This window comes from Falco punctatus (genome assembly GCF_963210335.1).
Source record: "Falco punctatus genome assembly, chromosome: 4".
In the NCBI taxonomy this organism is placed as follows: Eukaryota; Metazoa; Chordata; class Aves; order Falconiformes; family Falconidae; genus Falco; species Falco punctatus.
Window position 1 is genome coordinate 45,435,694 of NC_137583.1, and position 19,783 is coordinate 45,455,476.

General features: G+C 43.2%; 1 protein-coding gene across 1 annotated transcript in view; it reads left to right on the forward strand.

Annotated features, from left to right (window-relative positions):
• Positions 1–19,783, forward strand: part of ELL (elongation factor for RNA polymerase II) — a 53,500-nt gene that overhangs the window by 28,228 nt on the left and 5,489 nt on the right. The window contains exons 3-8 of the mRNA XM_080384191.1: positions 3,730–3,851; positions 4,144–4,307; positions 7,262–7,515; positions 10,579–10,703; positions 13,739–13,835; positions 16,922–17,417. Of these exons, the coding sequence (XP_080240317.1) occupies positions 3,730–3,851; positions 4,144–4,307; positions 7,262–7,515; positions 10,579–10,703; positions 13,739–13,835; positions 16,922–17,417 (1,258 nt within the window). The remainder of the gene's footprint in view (positions 1–3,729; positions 3,852–4,143; positions 4,308–7,261; positions 7,516–10,578; positions 10,704–13,738; positions 13,836–16,921; positions 17,418–19,783) is intronic.

Below are 19,783 nucleotides of genomic sequence, written 5' to 3' on the forward strand. Positions count from 1 at the left end.
TGTTGCCATGTAAAGAGCAAAGCGCTGAGCCCTGCACAGTGTGAGCAGTGCCGGGGTGTTGCGGGTGGAAGGAGGATGTTGGCAGCACAGAGCTGACCTCTGCTTGCCTTGTTTTCAGCAGTTTAATTAATTGCACTGTCAAGTAAAGGCCAAAGGTAGAGCTTTGAAGAAAGCGAGATCCAGTTCAATTGGGGCAGATGGAAAGAGCTCTTTGTCCTTTTATTATTATTTTTACTGGGTATGACAAGAAGCTGGCAGCTGCATAACCATCTGTTTTTAAGTGTAGTATACTCGTATATGTCACAATTATGCCCTGCTTTAAGGAATTGACGGCAGGGCTTTAAATGCTTTCTAGTGAGCCTCCTATCAATTGGACTGAAAAGATAATTTCAGTAATTTAATAAAGTTCTCAAGTTCAGATGATGACCTTAAAATGTATTTGTTTAGCTGTTTAGTTTTGGAATACACTTTCTTCCACTATACCTTAATTCCTCAATTTGTTGCCTTCCTATTTTGGTTCCTAACAAATGTTGCTATGGAGAAGATTTTCCACTGATTTTTGAGGGTGGAAGTTTTTATATGTAGCACAAATGTCAGAGTGCGATTTAAAGCAGTGTCCAGTGACAGGAGATTTTAATAGCTTGGCTTTTCCATGTAAGTATCCCTCTCGCAGGAAGGAAGAGCTTAAAGTACTTGAGTAGACTCAGAGAGGCAGGACATAAAATAAGAGTTGAACACAAACTGCTGCTTCCTTAATTTAATTCTCTAGAAGCCTTTAAATTACTGTGTCCATGTCATCTTTTACCTATTCCCAGTGTTAGTTTAATAAATGCTGTCAAGGATGCTCTCGGCTTCTAATACAGTGAAAAAACCTCCCTTCATATTTAATGCTCTTAATTAAGTAGAGAAGGGAATTGGCCAGGAATAAAACACGGGGTCGGCAAGGTGGCAGCTCTGTTGGCCAGATGCTGAAGGAGGATGTCGGTGGTTCTAGCCCAAAACAAACCAGCCGTTTTGGTGGCAGGGGATAAAACCCTCCTGGATCGATCCTGGTCTGGATTGGATCTCACAAGAGTTTTTATAAACTATGGGCTGTAAATGATCTTTGCCTTGGGATGTGTTTCTTTATAGCGATGCTAGTTTTGTTGATTACACTGTAATAATCAGAATTTCAATAGTAGTAACTAGGTCGTAATTAGCAGAGTGTTAATCTGCTTTGAGATGCTGACGTGGGACTATCTGGACATTCCTTAAGAGCAGTACCTGTTTGTTAGTTTTTCATCAAGAACTGGATTTTCTTAGATAGTTTTGTAAGTTTATATGGAGTCTTGAGCATTTTGCTCATTTCAATGTGCATGTAAATTTTAAGTTTAAGAGTTTGAGTACCAAAGCACTACAAACCGTGGTAGCTGATAACTGTATAAGAAAGGCTGAAGATTATTCTATTTTGGTAAAAGCATGTGCAGAATTAGAGCTTAGGCTGGGTCAAATTTGCAGGTGCTTACTGGGCTGGGAGCCGGGTTGGGGGGAGTGGGGACGAACTGAACTGGGGAAAATACCAACCACCTTCAGGTGCCAGCTAGATGTAAGTGCATGCAGCTTTCTTAAATATGACTGTTAGGAACAAACTTACTTAACTTAAGACTTAACTTACATGATTGGAAAATACGACATTTCCCCCTGTTTCTTGGGATGAACTCAGGCTGGTATTAATAGAGGAAGGTGAAATTGCCATTCAGAATGAGCTGTACACAGATGAACATCACTTGAAAGAGAAAAAACAGAAGTCACATCTGTACTGAGCTATTTTTAAGTGTCTGTGGTTACTGGTGTAATACTCAACACCAAAATTAGGGCTCCCTCAAAGCAGTTACCATGCTGATTTGGTGGCTTGAGAAACCTTCTGTTTTGGCTAAAAATAATTCCTAGATAACGGCCAGTTTGCATATGCTAAACTTTTCAGTACTGGAACGAGCAACACTTAACGCTGAATTGACTCTCTCACTCCTGTCTCATTTTACCTCCTTTGCAGAAGGTGCAGAAAATACAAAAATGCCAAATCTGGGGCTCTCGGGGCAGTCTTTTTTTACAATGGTAAATCAGGAGCTGGAAGAAAGTTATTTTAGTGTGTGAACATGTTGTTTGGTTACATCCTCCAGGTTTTATTGTACAAACCCACCGCGGGCAGCCCAACGAAGGGCGCTAGAAGCTGAACAACCCCTTCGCATTTACCTTCGTGCCCCCTTCCCAGCAAATTTCCCTTAGTGGGTGAACAGTGCCAACTGCGAAATACCCACAATCTGCTGTTTACATAACTTTGACTTTGTGCATATTCTCAGCTCGCTTGTAAAGCAAAAGAGAATTTTATTTGTTCTGGATGGGTGGGGGCAGAGGGTGCCGGGGCAGATTAAGGGCTCAAGGCTGTGGTGCACGTTTTGCAGGGGAGATAACAGGGCTCAGCTGCTGCTGCTGGAAGGTCGGCAGCGCCCGGATGGCCACCAAATCTGCTCCGAGTATTTTTAGATCCGGATCCTGGGACTGCACAGGGGATAACTTGTCCTTCTGGATAAAACATGGCTGGAGTCTGGGTTTCTTGGCTTGCCGTTTCAAAAGAAGGGAAGCCTGTCCTGAGGGCTGGCTGGAGAATAGCTGGGCTCTGCAGAGGGTAAATGGAAAATGCTGCGCTGGCTCAGCTCAGCGCAGGTCACGCAGGCGTTTCTTGCCACTTCTGAGAACATCCCTGTGGTTTAGCAGAGTGGCACAGATGCACTGGGTTTCCAGGCTGCTGTAGACATCTGAGGTCAAAGGGAAACCACCTAGAAACCCTTCTGTGCCAGCAGTGATCTTTTATGGAGCACAGTCATATGTGGATGCCACGAGTTGGTTTGCCAGGCGTATATATTTTGTGCGTGTATGTGGCGATCTGGGTAAATATAAATCTGTGTGGTAGAGTGTAGTCTAAAATAGGTTGAAGCTGATGTTCCTTCTGTCTCGTTTTCTGGAAGCCATCTTAATTATCAAATATTGATGTGCTAGTAGAGCTCGGATGCTGAGATTTATGTTGGATCTTGAACGCAGAGGGGAGACAGTTTCCCTTTTGAAAAATGAATGGCTGGGGGGAGAAAAACAATGCAGATCGCTGTAGAGTTGTCTGCAGAGCACACTTAATGCTTGATTAAATATTTAATTTAGCAGCAGTGTCACATTCTACTGTGAGCCATGAAATCTCGTTATGGAATTATAATCTCTTAAAAAAGAATAAGCATGCTACCTAGTGACCTGGCTTGTACTATGTTTAGTGCTGGATCACTAATTCTAAAGAAACAAGTCGCAAGTGCTTTAAATTGAATATAAACAGTGGTAGCAAGTCTGATTTGAGCCTGAATCAATAAAATTGGGTCAAATTCCTAGAACAAGGTTATTGTGGGCTCCACTTTGAAAGGCAGCAAGCCGCCAGCTCAGATCTCTGTTCTGTTACAGATATAGCTGTCTCTTTAGCTGTTCTTTACATCTGTCTACCTCTGTTACCTTATCTTCTCAGTGCACATAGTTTTTCTGACTTGAATCCTTCTTGTAGCTTCTTGTTCTTCATAGTCTCCTATGCAGTAATCCATATGTTGTGCTTGTAGTGGATTGCAAAATGGCTAAAAGCATAGTGACTGCAGAAAAATTGAATTTTGCCTTAGTGTGGGCTACCCAAGTGACCAATATTTTTCTCCTTACAAACAGCACATCGCAATTCCAAGGCCTGATCGACCTACGGAAGTGCGGACTTTCACATTTTATCTTTCAAATATTGGCAAGGACAGCCCCCAAGGGAGTTTTGACTGTATCCAGCAGTATGTATCTAGGTGAGTGGTACATCAAAAGCAAATCTTGCCTTCCCCCCTCGCTCCTTATCTGCTGTAGAATCTTTTCCCTAACAAATGGGAACAAAACTTAATAAGTGTTCTTTCTTTTTAGTCTTTCTAATCTGTTTGTGTGTATGCTTGGGTAAGGAGGCACTCACAGAATAATCTGTTTACCTCTCAGCTTCTTTCTGTCCCTTCCTATCATAATGCAAACGCAGTTATTCACCAGTGACAGAGATGTGCCCATTTGCAGTGCTGGGAGTATCCTTTTCCATTGCATTTTATTTTGCAGCAATGGCAATATCCATTTGGATTGCCTTGGAAGCATACAGGATAAAATCACCGTGTGCGCTACGGACGATTCCTACCAGAAGGCGAGGCAAAGCATGGCACAGGCAGAGGAGGAGACTCGCAGCCGCAGCGCTATAGTCATTAAACCTGGGGGGAGATACGTCGGTAAGCAGCAACTTGATGTGGGGGTGTCTTCTCGAGCTTCTGGAGTCAAATGCTGGCGTGTTTGCTTGACCATGGGTCTTTAACAAGTACCTGGTAGTTCCTTATGGGTATCTGACTTATTAGGCTGCTGCTACTCTCCTTGTATTGGGACTTCTTCACGGCTTCCATCTTCACCCTAGAACATATGTGGTGGTGTTTGCGTGGCCTCTGAGGGTTGTCCATGTGCAGTCACATCACTCTGGTATTATTTCATATTTGTCATGCGATGACGCTGAGAGCATACTGCTGATCCATCAGAAGTCTGTGCTCCTAGCAAAGTCAGCTAAAACGTACCGCTGCCTTTGTCACACATCTGGTGTGTGCCTGCGCTTCAGACCACAGCATGCAACATCTAGGATGCAGATAGCAGTGCCCTGTGTTAATAAACAAAGAGACTAATGCAGTCGCTGACTTGCAGCCTTAAACAAACCATCTTATTGTGACACCAAAAGGGAGAATCTTAGGGGAGGAAATAAAACTGTGGCAAATATCAGCAGGCTCCAGAAGGAGCCTGCAGAGACCTAGCTTTGCGCCCAGGTCCCTGCTTAACCTCAGTCTGGTACACCAACTTAGGGCACAAATCCTAACCAGACAGCAGAGTTTTGGGGTTTTTTTTGTTGTTTTGTTTCTTTGAGCCAGCTGTTTTTTCTGCAGCCTATGTGATCTGTAGCCAGTCTCTTCTCAGAGGATGTCTGTGATGAGAATGGTGAGTTGCAAAATGTAGAACTGACCCTGACTCATTGTTTTATCAGCCAAGTGCTCAAAGCTGAGAAATAAGATAGTAATCAGGAAGGAAATGCATTGATTTCCTGTAGACTAGAAGATTATTTTGTTTAGCTTATATTTGAGAACATTACAGTAAGTGGATGAAGTTGTTGGGCTTGTGAGGGAGAAGATTTTTCCAAGCAAATTGCTTCCCGGAAAGAAAGAGTGAAACTTTTGATTTTAAAAATACTCTTGCTGAAACATTTGCCTCTCTGAAATGGAGGTTCAGCCATGGAAAAAGCAGTTCAGTGGAGTGCGTGCTGCATATGTAAGGTGTCAGTGTTTTAAGACGGGAGGAAAGCATTGGTCCAAGGAGGAAGAGCCTGGGCAAGGACAGTCCTCTTGTGGGATATGCACGTATTTGGTGTGCCAGCACCATCAGCTGATTCACTTGCAGGCTAGTCTGGAGGGAGAAGCCTGGCTCTCACATTTCCATGAGAACACGGAGCTCAGCACTTAAACGTCAGTGGAGTCATTCCAGGCAGCTCAGATGTGGAAGAACTTATATAAAATGTTGAAACTAGAGATCAACAGAACAGTATAGATGTAAACTAACACAATCAAACATATATGAAAATAGATGGCTGATATGTCTGCGGGGGGGGGGGGTGTGTGTGTGCTCATCTATACACTAAATGTGTGTGTATACATATATATGCACACATATGAATATTTTAAAAGACTGTGCTCTGGCTTAACTTAGTTTTTTCTTTTCCTATCATTGCGCATTTTGGCTCCAGCCTTAAGTGGAAATGTCCCAATGTGTTTTGCTGTTCATGACCTGGCAAGAGTTAAGGGAGTTCTAGAAAGCTGACGAATCTTCTCTTGTCTTGTTTCTGGAAACGAAGTCCAGTTGACCTCTGAATTTTGGGATATTTAACGTGTGAATTGTTGTTTTTCTCCCTCTCTTCTTAACTCAGCCCTGCGGACGATGGGTCGCACTTGCATCAGCATGGTGCGTAATAAAAAGCCAGGAAATGGGGACTCAGTTACGCAATCTACGTTTCAGTAAAATAAACACTGCAGACAATCACCAGTATCTTCAGATGACTCAGTTGAAAACGTTGCTTCCTAGCAGCAGGGAATTGCCATGCTGAAATAAACCTCCAAAATTCTTGCAGTAAATGCTGGATATTGTTTGTCCTAGTGAAGGTCACTTTCTTGAACTGAAGTGATTATTGATTGCATCTCCATATTTTAGACTTTGGAACATAGACGTTTTCTTTTCTTGAATTGCTGGTTTTGCCTTTGGTAGCAGGAACCTGACTTCGTGACCTGTTTCTGTATTCAAAATAGTAAAATTCTTTGATTTGCACTTTAGTAAGTGATGTGGGACTTGTGTGAGGATTCTAGTTAAAGCTGTTTTTCAGTAGGAATGGGAAAAATGAATTCTTGTATAATGCAGTCAGAAACTAAGAACCACATTTGGGACGGAGTTGGGGAAGCTGCCTCTGAGGGCTTGAGATGAACTTTTGAGACAGCTTTGTGTTCTCACGTATACGTAAATGTAATTGGAGGGCAAAGCAGTTACCACTACAATGTAGAAGGGGTTATTCTGTTGGAATAGACGGCACACTAATGAATAGGCTAATGTATCGGTGTTAGACCCCATTCATGTGGCTGTGTTTGGCGGGGGGAAGGGAGGTGGACCCAGCCCCATAAAGTTCCTATTGTTCTAAAAGCAGAAACATCTGCTGGAGTAGCGTTTTTGCTGAGATCAGCAGCAGGGAGCCGCTCGTTGACCAGTTCTGGTCTTTCCACTCCATATTTCGACTCTTCTACATAATAATGCAGAATTTTCTTCTCATAGGGAGGGAAAATGGTTAGATTAACCGTGGGGATGCATGCACTTGGGATAAATGAAAAGCTGGCAGACAAAGAGAGCTTTATGTAAGCCTGTGGCCAATAATACTCAGGTTTCCAGAGCTTGGTGTTGCTGTTTACTTGTTACAAGCTTGTCACAAATCATAAAACTCACGGGATACTCATTCCAGCAGCGTATCGGAATGGATGGGGTGTGCTGGTTGTGTTTGTCCTTCGTTGTCATCTTCTGGCACTTCAGATGGTGTGATGAACTCCATATACGTGTTGACAGACCACTGGCCTTTGCAAGGTGACTGCTGCAGTTCACTATTCTCATCTCATTTTAGGCAAAAAGGTTCAGGTGCGTAAACCTGCACCAGGAGCTTCCGATGCTGTTCCCTCCAGGAAGCGCCCAACGCCAGTCAACCTTGCCAGTGCAATAAAGAGAGGCAATAGTGCGATTTCTCAGAGACCCTTCAAAGATAGGGTTGTGCACTTACTGGCACTAAAGCCTTATAAGAAACCTGAACTTATTCTCAGATTGCAGAAGGATGGACTTTCTCAGCAGGACAAGGATTTGCTGGACAACCTTCTGCAACAGGTTTGTACTCTGATGAAGGCAACAACTTAGGTAAAGGGAAACGTCTTCTCAGAATGGTCGTGCCTTCGGTATGGGTCTGAACGTAACCTGTGTATCTCGGAGCTGCAGCTGAATGTTTCTCTAAAGGCCGTGTGTGACCAAAGTTTGCAATTCACGTTACTATTTTACTAGAGATAGTAGAAGCCTCTCGTGTATACGCCTCAGTTTAGGTGTATGCAACTAAGCTGTATGATTTTAGTTCACCAGATCAGGCACTTAAGAGGAACGCTTCTGGTTGCTCCTGGGGAGGATCCTCTAACAGAGGATCTACGAGCTCTTTGATATGTTATAATCTGTAAATCTATTCTGCATACTCTTTATTAACGTGGACATAAAGCAACACGTTCTGTATTGGTCCATATAATGTTTCCTTTGTGAAGGAAAAAATAATGTCCCTCTCCACTAAGCTGTATGTCGTTTTAGAATTGTTAAGACCCATGCCTTTCCTGCTTGGAAGTGCAACTGGTTAGGTGTGAAGATCATGCAGTTTCTTGCAAAGCATATTATTTGTATGTCAAGTGTGAAAGCTGTCTCCGAGCTGAATCAGTTCTTAACACTTCAAGTCATGTTGAAGGTGCCATTTTAGGAATTGCAGTAAATACCTTTATTGCTCTTGCAGCGCAAAACATATCATGGATGTTTATTTAAATGCTGCAGTTGCCCTCTTCTGTATTGGATTATTTATTTTTTTTACTCCTTTCCATAGCTGAAAAGAATGAGACAGCAAGGAGTTAGTTTGCCCAAGGGCATGGGACAGATCATATTGAAAATAGAGTTATTGCTGGCACAACTTGCTCTTTCCCTGGATTTTAATCCTGTAGCCCTTAGTTTTCCAGCAGTGCTAGAATTCTTTTGAGCATCCTTTCGAATGCTATAAATGTGTTCAATACTAGAAATCCTGTTTCTGATAGTCACCTTTTATTGATGCTCTCCCAAACCCCTAGCAGGCAAGCGGTGTGTTTGGCAGTGTCCACAGTGTCAGCCCGATTGGGCTAAATGGTGATTTGGCTGTAAATGTATTGCTCGTAAACTTAATCTTCTTTCAGCGCTACCAGGGCTCCCATCCACAAGCAGACACAGATAAGCTAAAAATTACAGGCTGCGTTAAAGCTACATGTCTAAATACGTCTAGGTGTGGGTTTCATTGTACTCTTGCATCTCTCAGAGGACTCTGTGTTCCTGCTGGCCTTTTTGCCTCATTTTGCAAGGTTTCTATTTTTGGGAGGCCTGGGGTGGAGCTTGTGGAGTCCCACACTAGCAAAACAAGGAGGTAGCAGCTCTCAGCCTCTGTGCAGAGAAAATTCTGCCTGGGCTACAAGCCTTGCCGAGCAGCATGTCTCCCGCAGCAGGGAGGTGCAGTAACCGGAGAGATTCTCGAAGAGTTTTTGGAAAAGAACCTGGCTTTGCTTTTGTCTCTTGGGCATGTTTATTGGGATCTCTAAATGTAAAACACAGCTCAAATTCTTCTTGTATTTTGGCTCAGGATTTTGGAAAGCTGACAGAACTGAAAGGAAAAACAAAGTGTTTGTCATGTAAACTGATAACTGTGCTTTCTATTTTTTGCTTATCAGGAGAGCTTTGCTGTATTAGTTCTGCAGCTTTTTGCTTTTAAATTCGTAGGGGTTTAATATTAGGTCATAGTCACTCTAAAGCAAATGCAGAGGAATTAACAGCATCTTCAGTTAGTTCAAGACTTTCCACTCCTTCACTTGCTTTTCTGAGGCTATCTTACTGCTGCGTGGATAATAAAAATTCATAAGCACAACCATCTCCTGCATGGGGTAAGCAATGGCGAACACTAATCCTTTAACAGATGCACAGTATCTTCCACTGACTGAATAAAAGCATCTTCCAGTTCCAAGTGTAACAGTTTTCAAACTGAGTGGCTAAAGCAGTGAGTTTGGGACACAGTGGCTGGCTTTGCCAGTTGCTCAGCCTGGCTGTGGGCATAGCATTTGGCACCCATGCTTCTCTTTTATAAAAACAAATTCTTGGCTTTTTTTCCTTTCTGAACTTGCAGTGTTCTACACATCACCTAAGAAAGGTTCAATAAGACTGTATCTGTGAAAAGCTTAATTGGGGCTTTTTTATTTGTGCTAATATTGTATTTTTCAGATGTGTAACCAGCAGCAAGAAGTTAAATTTTCAGTCAAGCAGTGGAAAGACTGATTAAAGTGGGATAACTCTTAACAAGTTGTTTCCATTCTAATACAATTCTGCTGGTTCCAGCAGTGTTTCCTATCCATGTAGGCACCATGTGGAGTTTTGTGGGGAAACTACACACGGCAGAATTAAATAAAATGTCAGAAAGCTTCTGGTGCAAGTGTACCGAGCTAACTGCAGGACATGATTTAGGTGCAGTGCTTTATTGTAAACCCCTGGGTTATAAGCTGGTAATCACAGGTTTTGTTCTTGCCCTGAAGTATGCCTTGGAAAAGTTTTTGATGAAATCCAGCATATGATCCTAATGCACTGAACCGCATGGTGTGGTCTGCAAGCTCCCTGATGCCTTATATATCTGCAAGGCATTCATTCTCCTGGCTGCTCCTTGGAAAGGTAGCTTTCTGTTGCCTGGGCTCCTGGCTTGTTAGTGAAAAATTATCTTCTGGCAATTGTTAACTAAGCTATCACCGCAAGAGTTCCTCTGTCAGCTAATAAACTGCACCATTCTAATTGGACAGGTGTGATAAGTGAACCGCCTGTTTCCATTAGGGTGTATTTCCATAAACTTACATTGTACCATTCCAGGCTACCCAAGCTTAATAATCTGTTTAGATATGACTTGTTTCCCAGTAAGCTGCATATGCTTTGGAAACTCATTATAAATTATTGCGATGACAGGGCAGAAGGAAAGGCGCAGTTTGATTAAATAATCAGGAAATGAAGTATAAAGTCTCTCCTTGTTCTCTGACACTATTAACTGCCCCTAAAGTCTGCTGAGATTTTGCCTGTTGTCTTAGATCTCTTTCATTAGAACAAGTGAGAATTAAACTGATGGTTTTTTGCAAATTACTTTTGTTTCAGGTGGCAAATCTGAGTGCCAAGGACAGCACTTTCACACTGAAAGATTGTGTATACAAAGAAGTGCAGAAGGACTGGCCTGGCTACTCTGAAGGAGATCAGCAGTTGCTGAAGAGGATACTTGTTCGGTAATTATTCCAACTTTGTAATATCATCTGGAGCTTGAAAGTACTGGGCCAGGTCAGTTGGTATAAATCAGGGTAACCGAAGTCACTAGGACTATGGTAAGTTGAGTGTTTGACTTTTTTTTTTTTTTTTTTTTTTTTTTAACATAAAGGTAAATCTGTTTGTCATCTAGACAGCTGTAGAAGTTGAGTAAAGTTGAATATCGAAGGAGATGCACTCTTCATGTCATTCTGGTGTGATCATTATATTTTAGTATAATGATTTAAATCATTATACTAAAAGCAAAAAGGATGGGGAAGAGAAACTATTACACTTAAAAGTTAACAAAGTTAACAAGGTGGTTTCAAATCCTGGGAGGTGAGCGGGTTATGGCAAATGTGTCCATTTAATCCTCGCTGTCCAAGGGATACCTGTTCTTATGGTCCCTCATGAAAATAGCCCTTAACAGAGTGAGTCGAGATGATAGCTTGGTCTCTTTTGTTTGCTGAAGACTTTTTTCCTCTATGGATATATTTCCTTAGGTGAAGCCTCCAAGCTTGGAAGCTTTTGGCTGGCAGGCAGCAGGGAAAGAGAACGTATCTCCCAGGTTTCTGAAGGAGAATTCTGCTCTGAGTGTTTATATTTCCCTCTCTGGGTTTTCAGTGTGTTTGTACTGACTTGGTACAGATTTTGTAATGTAGGTAGAGATTTTACTTGACTTGGTCCTGAGAGCTGTTTTATTGCACTTTTGGTTTAGATCGAGCAGCGCATGCTCGGTTTGAACAGTTTCCATGATTTGAAAGCACAGTGGGCTTGGAGATGAGACTTTGTTAAACCAACAGAAACTTGCGCTTAAAGTGCCTTGGCGTGCTAAAGAAAAATCAAGCTCGTTTAAATGGCCTTGATGTTGAATTGTAATAAAAGGAAAAATACAACTGCCATGCAATCTTGATGGCTTTCAAAAAGAGTTAACTTCTCCCTGTAGAAAGCAACATTTACTGCTTTTTCTAGAATTGTGGCATTCAGTTATGCAAAGGTCTAAAAATAGACCTTGGAAAGGATGTATTCAACTGTACAAACAAAGACCCGCTCAGCCAGTGCAGGTAATGAGGCTACAAAATGGAAAAAACATGTAGGGTTGAAGACAGTAGAAAAACATTCACAAAAAGGGCACAGGCAGCAGACGCAGGACTTTACATAGTGGCTGTGGTGGTCTGTGTGGTTGCCTGGATCCAGCCTATTGTTAAATGCCCTCTCGGTTTTCAGGTCCGGTTGCCACTCAGTGGTTCGAAGACTGCAATAATTAGCACATCTGTAAATATTAAAACTATATCTAACTGCTCATGTTAGTCTTAACTCATTTTTCCTCGTGTTGTTTGTGTTTTCCATCCTTCTTTCACCATTGGGGTGAAATGGTTTTCTGCTGTTACAAGAGTCGCTGGACTGAAAGTAGTCATCTTTCATTCACTTTTTTTAAATACATAATTAACATGTTAGGAGATGTGACAAGGTTGCTCAGGCTAGTCAAACAGCATCCAAAAGCCACTTTCCCTGCCGTGTTTATGGAATATCACTGTTCCCTTCCTGTTTTCACAGTTTCTGAGTACTTTTCTTGAGTTGATACGTGGCTGTTGAGATTGTTCTAAATAAAATTAAACAAAGCAGCAACTGAAGCCAGGACAGCGGTGAAGCTGCAGACATCTAGATGTTGCTGCAATATGGCTGAAGGTTCGAGCTCAGGTTAAAAGAAAATCTTGTAATGTCACAGGCTCTATCTCTGAAATAATCTTCCCAATGTTTGAAAAATATGTGTGTGCTTTAAAACAGATTATAGTCTCTTGTGGAAGAATTTAGATGTTGGTTATTTAAGCTGTACAGCTGGTGACAAAATGACTGCAGAGCTAGTTTATTAAAACCTTTAACCCTGAATTTTTTTTTCAGCTTGACAGCTGCAACTTGATGCAACAGTAGTTTTTCCTGGGTGATTAATATACGTGCAATCTGGCTGGTGTCAGAAGAGTAGGGCAAAGCTGGTGTGGTGTGAAACTTTACTCCGAGATCTAGAGAGCCCCTTGGGCAGTGGGGAGTGGAGATACCCAGCATGAATGTGAATTAACGCACTTACGTGATTAGAATGACTTGCATTGTAGGGTTGTTTTTTTTTTTTTTTTTGCTACAAGAGGTTTCTATTGTTTGTTGAATGGTGCAAATACAGATCAGAGTAGCACTATTTTGCGTGATGCAACTTGTGAAGCCCTAAATGTAAATCCTAGTGGACCAATAATACGGTAACAGTTCCTGTTATAATCCTGCTTTTCCTGGACCCAGAGGGGCTTGCTTCTGAAAGACGACTGTTGTTACTGTAAAAAGTTGTTTTAATGGTGCTAATGAGTGGGAGAACTTACTCATCAACATCTGAACTTGAGTTTTGGTCCCTTTTCAGTGAGCTGCCTTTCTGAATTATCTTGTTAAGTCAATTTTTACTGGGCGAGGCAAACTCAGCAAAATTAGTATCTTGCTTATTGAGCTGTATTGCAATCGGTAGCAAGAATATACATATATCCTATACACTCTAAAGTTCAATGCCAGTTTTATTGCTAATCTCTATATGGATCACTCTTCTAAGGTTGTAATTCATTTGTTGTAATGCTTGTGTCACCAGCTCAAGAGGAAAGAGGTAAAACTGTCGGAAAATAAGTTCCATCCTCAGTAGGGAATCTTCTCTTGCGTCTGCCTCCTCCCTCCTGGTCACACCAGCGGCAGTGTCGGTCCAAGGTGTTACCTCCATTTGCAGAATTATAAAAACCATGGGAAAGCAGGAGAGAGATCAGAGATTGCCACGTGTTGTTGATTGGTATTTTCCTGTAGTAGTTTCTTCTTCCTAGATTTTTGTCTGAGATAGCTCATTCAGACACTTACAGTTTCTGCTTGCATGGAATCTTGAAGCAGCCAGAACTTGAGCCCACAAAAAGGCTCTTTGCTCTGCAGGAAGATCTGAAATACCATCTGTTGGCTTGTCAAGCATGGGATTTGAACAGCCCTAAATTCTGTCTTTCAGGAAACTCTGTCAGCCGCAGAACAGTAGTGGTTTTCAAGGAGAAGCGCCTTCCCTGAGTCCACCAAAAGACAATGTGAACTCCAGCTCTCCTCCTCAGGTAGGTTATCCTTCTCCAAGGGTGTTGGGTCTGGCTAGCACAGAGCCAGCACTTGGCTCCATCTGCTTTTGATGGAGTTGGTTGCTGGACGTAGGTCTGGGCTGAGCTGTTCAGCCTGTCTGCACACTGTAATCACCTGCTGCTGGAGGCTCTTAGGTTAATAAGTTGTTGGGTTTTATTTCTGCTTTATTAAGTTAGTCTAATTCTGGGTTTCCTCAGCATCTGTTTCTCCTCTGGATGTGGTTCAGTGACGGCCTATGGGGAGGATCTTTGACAGTGTGTCTTAGGTTTAGTTTTAAGGGCTAAATTTTTTTTTTCATAGTGCCTACATCCCTCTTGGAGTTCCTGGGAGAATGAGCTTGTGTTTTACTCATTACTAATAATTGACTGGAACGAAGCAGTAATAAGTAGCTCCCAAACATGGTTGAGTTATTAAAAACCTTGACCTTTTGCAACCTAATTGCTGTGACAGATCAGGGGCAGGTTGGTCTGCTCTCTGATTTGTTGAGATGCCAGTGCATGGAGCTGTGAAGAGCACATTTTGACTTCTGTAATAATGAACTGCGAAGGAGCTGTGTTTGCTAGTGTGTTAAGCAGAGTCTGTCCTCACTCTTCTCTTAGCACAGGCATTTCTTGCTAGCATTGTGAAATGCCGGCTTCTCTTCTCCACTGTGGGTCAGCCCAGACAAGTAGAGTATTTATTCTCCTCCTGCCAACGGAATGTGTAATGCCTACTTGTCTGGACAGACGCACTGAGGATTAGTGGCAAAGAATATTAACAGGTAAAGAAATTACGTGCTTTCTGGCAGCGAGAGGGAGGCAAGTCTTTATTGAGAACAAGAACTGTGCAACTTGTTTGCCAGGTAGCTAATCCCAAATCCTCTTCTGCTCTGCTGTGGGCATGTTGCTGGTGAATAAAGAATGGTCCCCTTCGTTTGAGTTAGCTTGGAAAGACACAACGCTGTTCAGAGGCTGGTCTTGAGGTTTTTCTTAACCTGATTCTGAAAAAACATAGGTTGAAAAATCATCTTGCTTCTGGCTGTACATATTTGGAAAGATGCGAAGGTCTGTAGGGGATGTTTCTGATCTCTTGAGATGACCCAGTCCAAATTTTCATTGGGTGGTTGATTGGTTTGGATCTACAAAAGGCTAGTGAAACAGAGGCAACCGAACATGGAATCTTACGTGTTTTGTAGCAGTGCTCCTAACATGGCTTGTGTCAGACAGCAAGCCACAGACAGCTTTTTATTGTAAGCTGTCATTATTTTTGATACTCTGTAGCTGTAGTTTCTATTTAGAGAAGGCATGCCTGCTAATGGTTGCAGTCCCAGCAGAGGACTGGGATTCTGTAGTCTGGAATGCAAAATATTTTGGGAAAGTTCAGTTGTGGAATGAAGGTGAAAAAGAAAGGGGGGGGGGAAAAATAATCTGGTAATTCTGAGGAAGCATGGTAGAGCAGGCATCTCATTGCATCTGCCACCTTGTAACCAAAGAGGTGAAGCTGGGATTCGTTGGCTTTAGAGAAGGGATGGGAAAAGATGGCAGTTCTTTTGATGTGTCGCCTGTTTGGAGACATGTAGTCCCAGTGAATGGCCCCTCCTTTTGGGAGATGGACACTGCTTGTGTGCTGCTGGGAAGGCAGGCAGTGATGTTGCAAAGCCGGTTCGACATGCTGTCCTTGCCCCTTGAGCTCTGTGGTGTATGAGCAGCTCCTCTTCCTAATTACCTTGACAGGCGGAAAGGATTCCTACCACTGAGCAGTGTCCTTGAGACCCCTGGAGTTAGCAAAGAGAAATAATAACCGAGGGGGGAAAGGAGCAAATTAGTGGCTCCCTGACAAAGCAGCCATGCATCCAGCTGCACGTCGGTGACGGAACAAAATTTCCATTTGCAAACGCACAACAGTCCTGCCTGAGACATAAAGAAAACAATAAAATATCCAAAAGAAATAACCAGAACGATTGCTTGTTTTCCTCTGAGCACTAAATAATCTTTCCTCAGGGTTTCTGCAGCCATGTGCTGCCGGGCAGGCACACACCACTGCACTGATGGGCTGTTCAAGGTAATTTTGGCTGGCTCAGGCTGGACTGTGCCCAACAGCCGTATTTCTGTCTCTGCACTGAGCTCTTCTTTCTGCTGACTGACAGATGGGCTCTTCCACGGTGCAGCTTCCCCAGACTAACCCACAGTCTGTAGGCAACTGCTTACTAGGAGGTGTGGGCACACAGAGCTGCTCCGAGCCCTGCCTGTGACGGTCCAGGTAGGGCTGATGGGGACAGCTGGGAACTGCTTCTCTCTCTGGGCTCCTGATTTACAAAAGGGATACTCAGGTCATGTTGGCCCGTGTGACGTGGCTTTTAAAACTACTGCAGATGTCCTCTTTTTGCCTTAAATTCTGAGAACTTAACAGTTGGCGCTTTCTCGCCTCTTCTGGGAAATGCCTCTTTCTTGAGAAGAGGAAGGAGTGGTATTGCAAGGGTGAGGTTTGGTGACCACAGAGTTGGTAAAATCATTTGGGAATAAAATGCAGAACTTGTAAATCCCTCCCTGCTCCAGAGGTCTGAACACATCTTTCCTTCGCAGGGATTTTGGGGTGCTCTAAATGTCATGCCACGACCAGAAGGGCAGATGTTTTTATGGCCGTTTCTGGTCTCTGCTAAGTGGCTGGGACAGGGGGAGGGTGAAGGATGAGGTTTCACGTCGTGGGAGCAGGCTGGGTTGCATGGACTGGGTGTGATAGTGCTGGAGATTTAATAATTGTTGATGTGATCGTGAGTTTCTGTAAGCTCTCCCACTGAGCTGTGGGCTCCAGAGCAGCTGTCGATGTTGTCGGGAAGCGGCTTGGGATGGACCAGCTCCTGCAGGATGGGCTGGTCCTGAGGCCTGTGTCCAGGACCGGCATCTGAGCTGGGATACTTGCTGGCAGCTGGCTGATAGTGGAGCTTTCTCGGGGGGGTGGGGGGGGGTGGGTACTCGCTCGTTCCCTGGTATCGCACCACCACCTAGTGGCAACAGCATCCAAAATTCTGGTCTCAAGACTTCAGGATTTTTTTATCTTTTTTTTTTTTTTTTTTCTTCCTCCCCAGAAACGATCCCAGCCTCTGGAGTTTATCGATCCCCTGGCCAACAAAAAGCCCAGGATTTCGCATTTGGCTCACAGAACTCAGCCCACTTTCAATGGGAAACTGAATTCCTCCAACGGGAAGGACACTGCTGCCCCAGCCCTGCCGCCGGCTCTCCCAGAGTCAGTGAGCTCCAGCTCCAGCCTCCCGGTGCTGGAGCTGCCGAGACCTCACGATCCCCTTTCGGATGTCAGCAATGACCTGACTCACAACGGCAGAGACTGTGAGAACCCGGAGACGGCTGACAGATTGACTCATCCTTTGTCAACAGACTGTCCCCAAACGAGCAAGCACAATTGCAGCTCGTATGTAAAAACCAAGAAAAAATCCAAAAAGCACAAAGACAAGGAAAAGGAGAGAAAGGAGAAGAAAAGTGAAGAGAAATGCAAAGAGGAGAAGCAGAACTGTGAAGTAATAAAAAACGCTGACTTAGTTAGTGTTCCCCAAGAACAGGTCACAGGTATGTACAGTCTGAGAGGTCCTCCTGTATGACTCGTGCTAAGATAATCCTGTTACCGGCTCTGTATGATTTCTGCTCTAAATCTGGTTGAGGAAAGAGGTTGTCTGTCCACTTGCAGAGACTGCGTGGTTAACGAAAGAATATCGCTGTCCCTACCTACAAATCAACAAATGCGCTTCCTCTCAAAAGAGGATATCAGGTTTTTCCTGTTTAACCTTTCATGCTGTTTGGAACTGCCTCAGACCGTGTCATGTTTCTCCTTGTTAAATTAAAAGCTGTATTAATATATGGGGATGAAAGGCAGACATCAAGATCTGTTGGAAAAAAGCAGTGCTGCTTGATTACTTATGGCTCTTCTGCTTGTGTTTGGTATTGTGAGGACTGCTGTATTGATTTTTAACTTTGTAATGAGAAGTTAGTCACAAAAGCTTTTAATATTGCATACAAAAGAAATGATAGATAAGTCTTGTGATAAATGTTGTTGAAGTAGTGTACAACCAGCTCTCTCAGGCTGAAAGAGCTTCCTTGTTGTATCCCACTATTTCTCTGAATTTCTTTCTTCGAGGACTAACACAACGGTGAATCTGTTGCCTGTTGAGGTGCAATGAAAATGTTTTCTGTTGAACCAGCGTATTTCTAAGTCAGTTCTGTGTGCTCTTAGAGCAGTGAATATTTGTTGTCTAATCCAATCCATTCCCTTGCCTGCTGCTTTGGTGTCCTCTGCTCTTTCGTGAGGTTTTGTTACAGCTCCCCAGAGTGCTGGGACTTGCCCTGCAGCCTCTCGGAATATTGCAGTCCTGATCCGTTGTTAAATTTTTTTGCATCCATCTTGTTTTCCTTTGCCCTGTTACTGCTTTCAAAGTTCCTCTTCATGCTTGGTGCATGGAAATCATCCAGTTTGGGTTCAAAAAGGACAGTAGCTTGAAATGGAAACTAACTTGCTGAATTTCTGGAAAGGGAAGGCTTCTTTGTAGGGCATTGGGGTTAATACAGTATTAGCTCTCACCTTCCCCATGGTCTTGGTAGTACCTGCATTTTGATTGCTCACCAGTGATTTTTTTTTAACGATTGTCCATAGTTCTGATCATTGTTGGTGCTGCGGAACCACACTATTTAGATACTTCTACTTCACTTTTGTGTCAGTCCTGTGTTTTCTTCTGTGAACGTTGTTTCCCTTCCCCTTGTGCCTTGTAATTCGGATGGGAGTGAGTAGATACACATCCAGAGGGAGAACGTGTGTGTATTTTTGTCAGTGTTTCTTATAAATACCAAAATACCCTGAATTCTTTCTTCATGAAGTTGTTGACCCTTTACCACCTCTTCTGCTTTGCTTTAAACACAGTTTAATGATAGGCTTTTTGTTAATTAGTAGGAGTTGAATTTTGTTCCTGCTGCACTGCTGATGTATGCGAGGTAACGAATCTGAGCTGGACTTGGGAGTAATCATAAACAGGATGTGGTCAGTGGCTGCTTGGATCCTGTACAGCCGGCTCGCATCTCAGTTGGGATCTTTTCCTTACTTCATGTGGATAGCGTGGGCCTAATCCTGCTCCTTTTGGCCACAGCAAATGGCTGACAGCCTACCCCCGGTCCCCCTTGGGCCAGGGGCTGCAGGGAAGCAAGTTTCTCCTGGGAGGGTGGTTCGAAGCGGTGGGAGGACCTTTGGGGTCCTTTCAGCAGTCAGTAGATGGCACTCACAGGCAAAATAAAACCTTCTTTTCTCCCTTTTTCCTCCATGATGTTCCTTCCCCATGTTCTGCCTCTTTCACGCTGGTGGTCAGGTAAGGACAAAAGCAGAACTGCCTGCAAACATTTGCAGGAGGAATTTGAGACTGGGAATTTGACATAGGATTTATCTGCCATTCTTCCGTTCTGCTCAGGAAAGTCTTACTGTGGAAGTTCAGAGAAACATCATGGTGTTTTGTTTTTTGGTGTTTTTTTTTTTTTTCAAAAGATGCAATCAGGTTATTGCTTTTACATGCCGGTACTTATTGGGTGTTTCATGCTCCCTACAGTTTGTCTGGGGTGACAATTTTAAAGTAGGAGTGTAGGGATGGATGAGGCTTCTGGGGAAATCGTGCAGTCAAGGTACTGCTTGGGCAGAGTAACAGACTTGGAAAGAAGAAAAAATGCTTTTGCAAAGCAGTTGAGTTAAATCCTTTGCAGCCTTATCCACTTGCCTCTTATTTTGCTGCCTTCTCGTGGGTGCAGTTGACTTTTTGATAGGACTTTCAGTATAAGACACAGTTTGAGAAATACCTTTTTTCAAACCTGTATCCAGCTGCTTTCTTCCTCCATGTTAATAACACAGTTTGGTTTACGTTGAGGATGGAGATCCAGAATCCCGTTCTTCCTGAGGTCTTTGG